This window comes from Arabidopsis lyrata, assembly GCF_000004255.2.
Source record: "Arabidopsis lyrata subsp. lyrata unplaced genomic scaffold ARALYscaffold_3, whole genome shotgun sequence".
Taxonomy (NCBI): Eukaryota; Viridiplantae; Streptophyta; class Magnoliopsida; order Brassicales; family Brassicaceae; genus Arabidopsis; species Arabidopsis lyrata.
In genome coordinates this window covers 13,951,647-13,966,263 of record NW_003302553.1, presented here as the reverse complement: position 1 = coordinate 13,966,263, position 14,617 = coordinate 13,951,647, and the positions used below count along the sequence as shown (strand labels likewise).

The 14,617-nt window shown below is 35.7% G+C and overlaps 1 protein-coding gene across 1 annotated transcript; it reads right to left on the bottom strand.

Moving 5' to 3' along the window:
- Nucleotides 1-12,205: 12,205 nt before the first annotated feature.
- LOC9319762 (holotricin-3) lies at nucleotides 12,206-13,157 on the bottom strand. Its single transcript, XM_002883649.2, has 2 exons — nucleotides 13,015-13,157; nucleotides 12,206-12,655 (listed from the first exon to the last, which is right to left on the bottom strand). The coding sequence occupies exons 1-2, from the start codon at nucleotides 13,094-13,096 to the stop codon at nucleotides 12,348-12,350; spliced, it is 390 nt and encodes a 129-aa protein (XP_002883695.1). The 5' UTR covers nucleotides 13,097-13,157; the 3' UTR covers nucleotides 12,206-12,347.
- Between the last annotated feature and the right edge of the window lie 1,460 nt (nucleotides 13,158-14,617).

Here is a 14,617-nt window from a genome sequence, read left to right as displayed (position 1 = left end):
CGGAGCCAAAGTACAAATCTTCACCGACCACAAGAGTCTTAAGTACATATTCACCCAGCCGGAGTTAAATCTAAGGCAAAGAAGATGGATGGAGTTTGTGGCGGATTACGACTTAGATATTGCCTATCATCCGGGAAAGGCAAATCAAGTCGCCGATGCCTTAAGTAGGAGACGTTTCGACGTAGAAGCGGAGAAAAACCAAGTGGACTTGGTTAACATGATGGGGACATTGCATTTAAATGCATTATCCAAGGATCTTGAACCATTGGGTTTAGGTGCGGCCGATCAAGCCGATCTACTTAGTAGAATTCGTTTGGCCCAAGAAACGGACGAGGAGTTGAAAACTTGGGCGAAGAATAATAAAATGGAGTACCAAACCTCGAACAATGGTACCATAGTGGTGAACGGTCGTGTATGTGTGCCGAATGACAAGGGTTTGAAGGGAGAAATCCTTAAGGAAGCGCACCAATCAAAGTTCTCGATTCACCCCGGGTCCAATAAGATGTACCGAGACCTAAAAAGGTATTACCATTGGGTCGGGATGAAGAAGGATGTAGCCGCATGGGTGGGTAAGTGTTCAACGTGCCAACTTGTTAAGGCGGAACATCAAGTACCAAGTGAGTTAGTACAAAACTTACCCATGCCCGAATGGAAATGGGACCATGTAACGATGGACTTTGTTACCGGGTTGCCTACGGGGATAAAGTCTAAGCATAATGTGGTTTGGGTGGTGGTGGACAGATTGACTAAGTCCGCACACTTCATAGCAATCTCCAAAACGGATGGAGCCGAAGATATAGCCGCAAGATATATCGACGAGATAGTCCGATTACATGGAGTGCCGGTAAGCATTGTATCGGATCGGGATACAAGGTTCACATCGCATTTCTGGAAGGCTTTTCAAAAAGCTTTAGGGACGAGGGTGAACCTAAGTACGGCGTACCACCCGCAAACGGATGGGCAATCCGAACGAACGATTCAAACCCTCGAGGACATGTTACGTGCATGTGTCTTGGATTGGGGTGGGAATTGGGAGAAGTACTTAAGGTTGGTGGAGTTTGCCTATAACAATAGCTACCAAGCTAGTATTGGCATGTCACCTTATGAGGCGTTGTACGGATGAGCATGTCGGACGCCGCTGTGTTGGACACCGGTGGGCGAACGCATGCTGTTTGGTCCAAAGATTATGGATGAAACCACCGAAAGATGAAGTTCCTAAAGATCAAACTAAAGGAGGCCCAAAACCGACAGAAAAGCTATGCGGATAAGCGTCGTAAGGAGTTGGAATTCCAAGTAGGAGACTTGGTGTATCTTAAGGTCGTAACGTATAAGGGCAAAGGACGATTTTCAACAAGGAAAAAGTTGAGTCCAAGGTATGTTGGCCTATACAAGGTGATCGAACGAGTAGGGGTTGTGGCATACAAACACAAACTTCCGCCAAAGTTAGATGCGTTTCACAAGGTTTTCCACGTTTCACAACTAAGGAAATGCCTAAGTGAACACGAGGAGCGAGTAGAAGATGTTCCTTCGGAGTTAAAAGAAAACTTAACGGTGGAAGCAAATCCAATTCGGATTGTTGATCGAATGGAAAAGGGGACAAGGCGGAAAAGAATTAGCATGATAAAAGTGTTATGGGATTGTGGAGGCCGCGAAGAAACTACTTGGGAAACCGAAAATAAAATGAAGGCTGATTTTCCTAAGTGGTTTAAAGAGATGGGTAAAGATCAACTTGAGACGGATTCGGGGACGAATCCCATTCAAGGGGGGGAGACTTGTAACGCCCGCGATCCTCGATAGGATCGTCGGATGAGACTTGGTCCGAGAAAAGGAGGAGAAACTCGGACAAGTCTAGATAAGAGCTGCCCATCAGCTCGGAGAAGGGGAATAATGCACGCTAAATAGCCAAACCAGCTCCCGTACAGCTCAACTAAGCTCGAAGTACCGCCGGGTAGCTCAGCTAAGCTCGGGTAACTGTTGAGTAGCTCAGCTAGCTCGACCAGCTGCCGGGTAGCTCAGCTAAGCTCAGATAACTATTGGACGGTTGGGCGGTTACGTAGGAGCGGTTGGGCGGTTGCGGTTGACGGTTACAACAGAGTTATGGAACGAAAGGGTGCCTTCTAGGGAAACGGTTGGGAAGCGGTTTTCCAAACGAAACTCTATAAATACAAGGCATTTGGGGCGATTTCGGACACGGAAAAACTTAGAGAAAAATACAGAAACTCTCGGAGAACATCTTGAGAGAAAACACTTAAGAAAGAGTTACGATCGGTGCGATCGAAGGTGAGACGGTTCTAGACTTTGTGTCCGAACCTAAGGAGATATGATACGTATGATCTAGCCTAGGAATTGTTCCGATGACTTAGAAGAAGTCCGGAACGAATAGGGTGATATTGTAGTATCAGGGGATCATTCATATCATGCATAAACTTGGTTTGAATGGCGGATCGGTTGAAATGGAGATGCGGCTCGGCGGATCTGTTAAGATCTACCGTGAATCGGCCGAACTGATGCGTATACTTCCACTCTCCGATCTGTTCTTCGTTCCGGGTGGTTAAAAGGCTTAGAGAGCATTGCATGAACTTGCATATAATAAGTAAAACGGATACTTATGCCTCTTTGACTTTCAGGAAAGGATGGTGATCGTGGGAAGGACTTGGCTTAGGCGTGAGAGACTCAAGGCCGGGAAGATGGGTGGTGATGAATCGGATAGAATAGGATCGGTTATATGACTTGTAATAGCTTATATGCAAACTCATAAGTTGTATCGAATCCTTTTAAATATCTAATAAAGTATTCGATTCTTTGTTTACTCTAATATCGCATATTGACTCTAAGTAACGAATCTCAGAATATCGTAAGACGGATTGTCTTAAGGAAATGGCCCTAAAATTTGACTAAGGATCGGATCACTTAGTGGTTTGGTCGAAGAGAACCTCTCCGGACTTAGGCAGTCCGGACCGGGGTCTTTCAAAGGTGTTCGAGGAAGCACGAGGGTAAGTGCAACCGAACACACCCAAGGGTCGCCCATGGATGCAATCTCACCGGTAAAGGGAGTAAGCACCGAGAATGGGTAAGTGACGTGGTTCACCATGCAAGAATCTAATATCGTGGCCGTCTTTATGTATCAATCGCCATGGCCAATGGTGAAACCGATTAGAAATCAGTAAGACCAATGGTGACTCGACGGATAACCAACAGGAAAGTCCACGGTGAGAACCGGTGGACAAAACAGATGTTGGACCCGCGAGCAAACCAAAGGCCGACGGACGAATGATTTCATGGGCTAGCCTACGATAATCCGATGGATGAATCCACGGACCCTTGGGTGAGATAATGATATTGTTCAGATCGCATGGATGGATCGATAAGCCGAAGGCTTTACCGACCACCATGGACCGGACGGGTAAACGGTTAATAAACCGTAGGTGGTCGTAGTGATAAACGACCGGATCGGAAACATTGATCTTCCACAATGAAACCAAAGGGGCGTATGTTTGGAGGACGGATGGACCAATGAGCCGAGAGCTTGATTCGGCCACCGTGAACCAAGGGAAACGTACGATCCCCAATCTCTATCGTAGGGACTTAGACCAGTGGGGTTGGTTGGATGTATGGCTAAGTAACGATAGAGATTGGTCCATCAATACATGATTGGTTAAGGATCGTTGTACGAATGGAATAAGGCAACAAAATGGCTAAGGGAAGGATCAATGGACGGATAGAAGAGGAATCGCATCCGCATGTTGGCCAAGGTATGTAACAAATCTTACTTATTAGTTAAGATAGACGTTTGAGAATCGGCCGTTGGATTAAGGATAAAGGAATATGCAATCGTTAGACTTAGAATGGTTAGCGAACAATATGCATGTCTTGACCGAGTTAAGGAAGATCTAAGTCTTAGGGACAAGGACGATAAAACCGGTACAAAGATTGGTTGGAATTAAACCAAGTGTAGAAAGACTTCCGCTGGGTAAAAAGAAAGCGATTATAGAATTAGGCCTCGTAAAGGCAATTCTATGTTAAATCGCGAAAAATATGGAGGTTCGGCCGGGAGGAGGCACGAACGAGCGTCAATGGTCGCCGGACGCCGAGACGTCCGGGACGGGACGCTACAGGACATAAGGAAACTCTCGGCTCGATTGTCAGAGGGGCTCCTACGACGGGTGGTGGAAGTCAAAAGAAGATTGGTGGGGCTGGGGTCACTGCTTGTCGTGACGATTAGCAGCAGATCCGAATAGATATGAGATGTCCGAGTGAGGATAACGGCGGCTAGGGTTTGTTTGAGCCATTTGCTCTAATCTCCGCCACATCTGGTTTTTGTTTGACCGAATCAAAGCTATGACTGTTTGGAGGAGGATTGTGTTGAGAATGGTGTAGGAGGTGAAGGTTTGAATTAGGTTTCTTGTTGCTTGGTTAGGGACTAAAATTAGAGGTTCGGTTTTCTTCGGTTTCAACCTTTTCAGAAAAGGGATTTTTGGGTCGGCTCTGTTGTTGGCTTTGGATATTTGTGGCAATAATCGATAACTTCGGCCATGTCACTCGAGTCGCAATGGAGCAGCAAGAAGGGCCTCTTGTTATCACCGGAGCTTGGAGGTGCTGCCGGTGCTGCTGATATCCACCATGTCCAGATCTCCGGTTTGGTGTCGTTTTTGTTTTCTTCTTCTATTTTGTGGGTCGATTGGCCGTGTAAGCGCATTATTGGATAATATTAATAGATATGTTGTTTTTTTTTAAATGGTGGAGTTAATGATTAAAAAAAAAGTTTACGATGAATGGTTAGAAAGAAAATGTGTCACTAAATCAAGTTTCCTATTCCCCATATTAATTTGACGGTGAACTAATTAATTAATTCGGTGATCAAGTGGCGCCACCGAATAAGGGTTGGATAAAGCTCACAACAGATGGGAACTCTCATTGAAATCTAGGGCTTGCGGCTGGAGGAGTCCTATTGGGGAAAGATGGATCTTGGATGAGAAATTTTGCCAGCACCCCTAACGGAGTTGTGGGGGGCTACTATAATACGTTTTTAGACGCATGGAGTTGGAGTTGGACTCGGAATTGGTTGTCGGTTTCTTACGGACAGGGATAAGCGAGGCTCATTTGCTGTCTTTCCTATTACGGTTGTGATCCATCACATGTATGTATTATTTAAAGGATTCTAATTTGTGTATGGTATATAGGATAAAATAGGATGGAAATTTACTACATCGATTACATATACAGTTAATTAAGGATTGACGGAAAACCTAATATTTTTTTGTCAACCCGCTTAACAATGCTATTAATTTGGTTTAATCAATAAACATTTATAATTAAAAAAATGGAAATTTGATATTCTATCAAAAAGTTAGTTGTTTTAATTAACCATTTTTAAAACCAGCGATCTTTTAAACATTTTCGAAGCATGAACAAAATAATATAACCGAAAAAAAATAATCGAACTTGAACAAAAAAAAGAGGCATGAACAGGCCAAAATACCCGAAACATAACCTAAACATCTAGACGTGAAGAATCTTATCGAATACGAAATCGAACAAGTATCCAAACATAACAAAAATGTAAGTATATACCCAAAAAATATTAGTATTATTTATATTTTAATAATCCAAATACCCAAAATTACAATTTTTCCGATATTTTTGGTAATTCATGTGAACTAAACGATCAACCAAGATCTTCTTTTTCTTTGTTCAAAACTCGTCGAGAAGTTTTCTCTGCTTAGAGTTTTGTGGCTTGTGACAAGGTTGAAGACCAACTGGTAAAGATCGTAGGCGAAGCTTAGAGGTCGACGGTTCGAGTGACGTTTGGGATAAAACTAATATTACATGCTGTGGTTTCGGGCCTAGAGGATTACAGGTTTTGGTTTACAACCTCCTGGTATTAAAATAAAAAAATAAAAATAAAAAAAATAAAAAATAAAAAAAGGTTGAAGAAGAAGGCTCCAAAACGCACCGTTTCATAAAAGAAAATGTTGTCAACCTGCCAAATTTTCGTTTTTCTTTATAAGGATTGGCCCAAACTTTTTTTTTGTTTGACAGGGGCAAAACCAATTATAGCACATTAAATTGAAAACCCATTAACCAATATTAACCGAACAAACCGATTTTACTGATTTTACATAATTTAACTAGGTGTATTGAATTTAATCCAATATCGGTTTAATTCGGAATTTCAATAACCAAAATAAACCGTGAACCGAATTAAACCAAATAATTATTTGGTTAATGTGGTATTGTCTGATAACTAAATAAACCAAGAAACTGAGATATTGGCTCAGTTCGGTTTCTGTTAACCGAACTTGCATGACTGGATAAAAGTATAGATTTTTCGGGTATTTCAGATACTTTAGATAGTTTAAATTAGGCCTTTAAACGGGGAGGATATCCGGTTTTTTTAAGATATCCGTATCCATATTATCCGCCAATTTAGTATCTGTATCCGGATCTGTCGTTGAAGCGAATATCCGGAAATAGTGTTTTAAAATCCTAAATTCATTAATATCATACATATAAAGCTTAAAAAATTCATAAAATAACTAGAAGTTAATTATATATACAAAACATTACAAAAACAAAGAATTTATTAAAGTAGCAAAAAGTTTAAAAGATTCATGTGATGTTTTTAACAAAAAAAAAACATTAATCAATTTCTTAAATTCTTATTAGAAATTTATTTTTATTTTTTGTCATATGATTTATTTATTAACATTGAAAATAAAATAAAAACAATATTAAAAAAGTTGGGCTTACAAGTTTTTTTGGGCTTTAACACTTGAAATGGAGTCATAAGGCTTTTAAGTTATAATTATTATTATTACTAGGTTATGAACCCCGCTATGTCACGGGGGAACTCATTTTCAACACATATATTTGATTGTGTTTATGTATTAAATTATTGTAATAATATATGCAAATTTATGAATTATTACATAAAATTAACTATCTTTTAAAGTTATATCGTAATTATTTTTCGAAGATGTTAAAAAAATTTATGAATAGAAATTTAAAAAAGAAGAATTTTGATTAAAAAAACTCTTGAAATGTAAAATTATTTATAAATGACAAAATACATAACGAAGAGTTATAATATAGAGATGTAAAATTCTAGCGGGTCAAAACCCAAAAATTCGGATGGAGTCGGTACTCAGAATGACTTATGGGTGGCTAAACACTTCGTCCAAAAATTGGTGTTTTTTTTTGTCCACTATTCTTTAAATATAAAATTAATATTTATTCTATTATATATGTTCAAAAATATAAAATTTGACCTAAATTACATCTATTGCAAAAAAATATACATTTTACAAGATCTCATAAATTATATTTATATATATTGATAAATTAACTGAGTAAAAAAACTTCTTCCTTGAATAAATATTTGACGAATTGGAATCATTGCTTTTTTGCCTAATAATGTAGATGATTTCTCGATTACTATAACATTTGAAACGATTCATTTGACGTTTACCACATTTAAAACGCAAAATCACAAGGGTCACATGAGGATGTTATCTCATATTTAGACTTCTACTATACATTTTTGCAACACTTTTAAGGGATCCTAATCGGGTTGGATTTTGATTCAATTTTGACCCGGAAATCTCAATCGGATCTTTCCTTAAATTTTGGCAAAATTTAAAAACGGAATTAATTAATAAAATCTAAAATATATAAAATATTTTCTCAATTAATTACTATATCTAAACTCTTTATTTATGGTATATTATTTACGATTTTTATAGATAAGGAAATCAAATATGATGATTTAATGCTAATATAACAAATTTGAGCTAATTTCCTAAAACCTCTCTACCTAATTTATACATAAATATATGATTCTCATTTCACTTTTATTTGATCTTATATTTATATTATTTGAATTATTATAAAATATATGTAGTTAATAAAACCTTAGATTTTTTCCTGCATATGCTATGATTCAAATTTTTTGAAACGGACATATATTACTTAATCAATCAAGAAAAAAAGTATGTGTGTAATATATATTAACATTTTTGAAGAACAAATTTGCGTATTTAATTAGGTCGTTTTTTTTTTCTGACCCGGAATTGAATCATTTAGAACTTTCCTTAATTTCTACAATTATCCAAAGCGGGACCGTATACTACGGGTGAAATCCTAAAATTAACAAATCAAAATACAATTATTTAGTATTTTAAGATAAAATTATAAATTGTTTTTACGGGTTGGTCCAAAAACACACACTAATTTAAAAATATATATATGTTATGGAAACCATTTGAAAACAAACTTTTAAATTGACTCGAATTATATGTCTTTTAAATAAAAGTGTTATTAAAAAAATAACAAAATGATGTTTAATTCACAAGACGGGAATATATAGTGAGACGGGTTTGGGTCGATATTAATACGGACAATATACCACGGGTAAAATCCTAGAATTAACAAATCAAAATACAATTATACAATCTTAAACACTAAACAAAACAAATACAACTTAAAATTTTTATTTTTTAGTTACAACGCATGTGATCCGCGGTATACAACAAATAATATTATAAACAACAAATTCATCAGTTTACAAAATGATTTAAAAAATCAAATAATTAACCCGCGGTGTACCACGGGTCATATCCTAGTTGTAATAGTATTAACGCAACATTAATAGTTTCTTGTATACAACCCATATATATTTCTTTAAGATAGAAAGCATCATTGTTATCATATAAAATAGTTAAAATAAAAAAAAATTTACTATAAAATTCGTCCAATTCTAAGAAAAAAATTGTCGGTGTCTTCATTAGAATTTTATATGTAAAGATGATTAAAACTTCTCCATTTTTATAATCATTCTAAAAAACAATGGTTAGATCAAGAATGAGAAGAATTTCTTTAATATTAAAATGTTATATGTTTAGAAATAGTTTAGAGAATAAAGAATTTAGAGCCATTTTACAGATTTTTTTTTTTTTGGATTCATCACGAAACAATAAATCTATGTTAAAAAACAAAACTTGGGAACTATTTAGAAAGAAGGACAAATATATAGAGTTCAAAAGTTATGAACATTTAAATAGACAACTATTCATACAAAAAAGTTGTGATGAAAAAATGCAATTAAATATAGTATAGAGACGTATTTAAATGAATAGATGCAACTATAAAGACACAACCATAAACTAAAAAAATATGACTATAATTGAACAAATAGAACTGTCCCAAAAAAATAACTGTCAATATTTTTAACGAAACAATGCGATAAAAAGACACAACTTAGAAAAAATAACCGTCAATATTTTAACCAAAATTTGCGATAAAAAGACACAAACAAAAATAGTAACCGTTAATATTTTAACATAAAGTTATGACAAAAAGACACAACCAATAAAATAACTGGCAACGAAAAAAGTAACCGTTAATATCTTAACGAAGAGTTGCAATAAAAAGACACAAACAAAAATAGTAACCGTTAATATTTTAACATAAGTTATGATAAACAGACGCAACCAAAAAAATAACCGGCAACGAAGAAAGTAACCGTCAATATCTTAACGAAGAGTTGCGATAAAAAGACACAAACAAAAAAATTAATCCTCAATTTTTAATGGAAAATTGAGATAAAAAGATACAACCGAAAAAATAATCGTCACCAAAAAAAGTAATATCCAATATTTTAACAGAGAGTTACGATAAAAAGACACAACCGAGAAAAAATAACCGTCAATATTTTAACAGAAAGTTGCGATTAAAAGACACAACCGAGAAAAAATAACTGTCAATAATTTAATGGAAAATTACGATAAAAAGACACAAACGAAAATGGTAACCGCCAATATTTTACAAAAATTGCGATAAAAAACACAACTGCAAAAATAACCATCAATATTTTAACGGAAAGTTGCGATAAAAAGAAACAAACGAAAAAGTAACCGTCAATATTTTAATGGAAATTTACGATAAAAACACAATCGTAAAAATATCCGTCAACAAAAAAAATAACCGTCAATATTTTAACGAATAATTGCGATAAAAAGACACAACTGAGAAAAAATAACCGACAATATTTTAACAAAGAGTTGCGAGAAAAAACACAACCGAGAATAAATAAGTGTCAATATTTTAACGAAGAGTTGCGATAAAAAGACAGAACCTTTGAAAAAATAACCGTCAATATTTTAACGGAAATTTGCGATAAAAAGACATAACTGAGAACAAATAACTGTTGATATTTTTAAGGAAAGTTGTGATAAAAAGATACAAACGAAAAAAGTAACCATCAATATTTTAACGGAAAGTTACGATGAAAAGACACAACCAAAAAAAATATCTGTCAACGAAAAAAGTAAACGTCAATATTTTAACGAAGAATTGCGATAAAAAGACATAACCGAGAGAAAATAACCGTCAATATATTAACGGAAAGTTGCGATAAAAAGACACAACCGAGAAAAAAATAACCTTCTATATTTTAACGGAAAATTACGAAAAAGACATAAACGAAAAAGTAACCGCCAATATTTTATCGGAAAATTGCGATAAAAAAACATAACTGAAAAATAACTGTCAACAAAAGATAGTAACCTTCAATATTTTAACGAAGAGTTACGATAAGAAAACACAACCGAAAAAATAACCGCCAATATTTAAATGAAAAGTTGCGATAAAAAGACGCAACCGTTCAGATGTGCAAATGGTATTTATTGGAAACGACATAACCGTAAAAAAATAACCGATTAAAACGAAAATTGCGATAAAAAGACGCAACCAAAATAACTGTAAGAAAATAGCCGATTTAAACGAAAGGTTGCGATAAAAAGACGCAACCGTTCAAATATGCAAATCGTATTTATTAGATTGCTATTATATATAGATTTGTTATTATATTTTTTGCCGGATATCCGTTATCCGGCCCAAATTTTAGAATTATTCGTATCCATATCCGTATCCGGGATATCCGTCATTTTACTATCCGTATCCGTATCCGTTTTGCCGGATATCCATTTTTTTCGGATCAAAAACCGGATATGGATACGGATATCTGCGGATAACGGATATAAACCTTAGGCCTAGTTTAAATAGATTTAGTACAAAATATAAAATATCAGCCAATCTGAACCCAAAACGAATACAAGCGAAGTTCCACTACTCTAAGGGCTTTCCGTATTTGAAAGAATTCAGATATTCAGCTGTCACTTATGCACCCACAAAATGTTAATATCGTGTAAAAGAATCAGCAAAACACCCACCTCCGAGTAATGAAAAGAAATAGGTTTTATCTCCACCAAATGTGAAAGCGAAAGTGAGACTTGCAACTATGGTTTTGTTAATTGCAAATCAATTATTATCATAGATTCCTTATGGAACTTTCTGTTATAATCCAAAGCTTTTGTTCTTGCTCTTGTTATTGTTATTACGTAGATGTAGACAGAATTGAAAAAAAACCTCTTTTCTTTATTAGGAATCACTTAAACAATCTAACAGATTTTTTTAATCAGATTTACACGACGTTGACATAACTCATCACTGACCAATTCTTAATCTACCCAACTCGCTGACACAACAATAGCTGTGATTTGCTCTCTATTCACTCACCAATAACCCTAACAAGCTTTTCCCGCTTTTGATCTTGTGATTCACAGAAATGGGGAAAACGGCTAACCTAAGCCTAACGCTTAGACCGCCTTATATAGGTCCAACCACACATCACGTGGCTGACCTAGTTTCCATAATCTAGATATCTCCGAATCTTCTATTTGTTGATTCGTCAATATCCTGAAAGATACGCCATTAAATCATATCAATAGCAGCTCGCCACGTCATCTTTATTCCATGCTTGCTGCTTCCCATGCACGTTACTCCTCCATTCTCCACAGGTGCTTGTTGCTCCAACAGACACCTGGTTATAGATCACCCATCTGCGTTCGATAGACACTTGTTGATCCAACAGACTCTTGATTACAAATCACCCTGCTGTGTTTTAATTGATCCCATATCTCGTATCACTTCCATATGTTTAATTAACTTCGTAAGTGTTGGTGTATGCAAAACCTCGATAGTCTCTAGGTTTTTGGTAATCTTTTCTTTTAAGAAAAAAATTCCTAGCCAGTTTACCATCTTTTTTTTCACTAACCCTAAGAATATGAATAAGGAAATAAAACTCTTACAAAAAAAACTGAAAGAGCGTAACATGACCTACAAACGATTTTATTATGCAAACAGCGCAGATTATAATGGAACTTTATTCCAAACATTTCCGAAGGCACTGTGTTACAAACTCACCATGGTTTATTTATAAGCATACACATAATACATAAGTGTATATATATATATGCAATCATGGATGGTGGTGAATATATGATATAGTTTTAAACACCCGGCTGAGTCTGAACAGGTTCGTTAAGCCCGTGGCCTCCTCCTCCGTGGTGTCCTCCACCACCTCCTCCGTAGTGTCCTCCACCACCTCCTCCGTAGTGTCCTCCACCACCTCCTCCGTAGTGTCCTCCACCTCCGTAACCACCATTTCCTCCTCCGTATCCGTCAAGTCCGTGGCCCCCTCCTCCGTTGTGTCCTCCATGTCCGTGGCCTCCTCCCCCTCCGTAACCACCATGTCCTCCGTGGCCACCGCCATAACCTTCAGGTTGCACAGTTTCCTCACTCTCTGGCTTCACCATGCCTGCCCAAAAAAAAAACAGGTTATTTCAAAGACATTTTTAAGCACGTGCAAATGTGAATTTCTCTTCCTGAATTCAATTTTGTTTCCCACCTTAAATTTTTTTTTTTAAATACGCACATATATAAACTCGAAACGATAGTTTTTAAATATACGCTCGAAACATAATTTACACAAAACTTACTAGGATTCCACATCCCTTAGGTGAAGTGTGTTCTGACTTTACTAAGTCCAAAATTGGAACTGACGAAATAGTTGTATAAATTTATCAAATGGTACGTTAGTTCAAGTTCGAATAGCCTCACGAACATATCTTGTTTTTTTTTGTAAGCAGAGTGAAATGTATAAAATAATTTACGTACCCGACTGGCTTGCGGCAGACACTTCCGAGACGACGAGAAGAACTGCGAAGAGACCCAACAGAATCAAAGCCTTGGAAGCCATTTTTTTCAAGTTCTAATAACCCTCGTAGTATGTTGAGTAAGTGATGAGTAAATTGTTACGCTGCATGCCCTCTATTTATAGAAATTGAAGAGGATAGGGAATGAGAAAAGTCAAAAAATTACTCCGTAGTAGAATAAAAAGAAGGCAATATTTTATCAAAAGTAAAGTTAAAGGAAATTTATCATAAGGGTAATAGTAACAAAGTGGTAATTAAGAAGATAAGAGCAAGTCCAATGGTAAAGTCCTTAAAAAGACTCTTAAACATTTTTTTTATTATAAATTGTGATAATTTCAAAATTAAGAGTTTGTGTTGAATCTTTAAAATTTTCATTGTCCAATGGTAGAATCCTAAATATCAGTGTATTATTATACGTGTTGCGTCGGGCCCCTTATGGTCCGTTGTTGGATTCATTGTAACTAAATATGATGGAAACTCCACTAGTTTTTTTAGTTAAAGTATGTTATTATCTGGACAAAAAAGTCGTGCACTAGTGATACTTGTTATGGATCTTTCTTGAAATATCTGCCGACATAGGGATATATAGAGACAAATCTATATGCACTGATTCACTGAACAAGAGTAAGTATAGCATAAAGGAACAATGCGTAGAAACTACTGAAAACTTACATTTTAGAGGGTGCAGAAGTTTTACTTGGCTATCGTGAATACAAATATTCTAAATTTCTAATGGAACTTTTGACTGAAATTTTTCTTCGCTATAGTTAATTCTGGCCGACCGCGATCAAATATCTGTCCATGCAATTTATCTAAGCATTATCCAAGCTAAGTCACTGAGTGTAGTGTTGCAGGTACCATCCATCCTTTCTAATAGTAAATTTCTTAGCATTTTCATTTGGCTAGTTTGGTACTTTAATTTATTCTATCTATATATCTATACAAATTATTATTTGAGATTATAAATAAGCGACTTGTGATTAAAAAAACAAACACGTAATGGTAATTCTAATACACATACGATTTCAAGTTCTACTTGCCACTACAAATTCACATAGCTGATTATACGATTATTGTCGTCACAGTATATGAATATTCGGTCACAATAATTCTATTGTGACGAAACTGACACAAATTATAGAATGTCACAATAAAATCATTACAAATTCATGTATGTCTCAAATGGGTACCAACTTGGTAATTATCAAAAATACATAAATTTAAATGAAACTTCTACAGTGATAGATAAGCTACATAACAAACGGAATCATTAGCGGACCAAGTCCAAGGGAGAGCATGAAATTTAAAACTACAAAAACAAGAAAAATACTAAAATACTAAAATAGTGATGATAAAATATCACTAATGAAGTGAAGCGATCTGGTTACCGACAAGATCTCTAAGTTTCACTGTCACGGCCCAAAGTCCTTTTTCCGCATTTTCATACGTACGTGGCCAAAGTCATTTTTTTGTCATTTTCTTTCACGTTGATTGTAAAGATTATCTAGAAGGTTGTACTATCATCTAAATAATGAATAATTAAAGGAAGAGTTACTAGATTAACC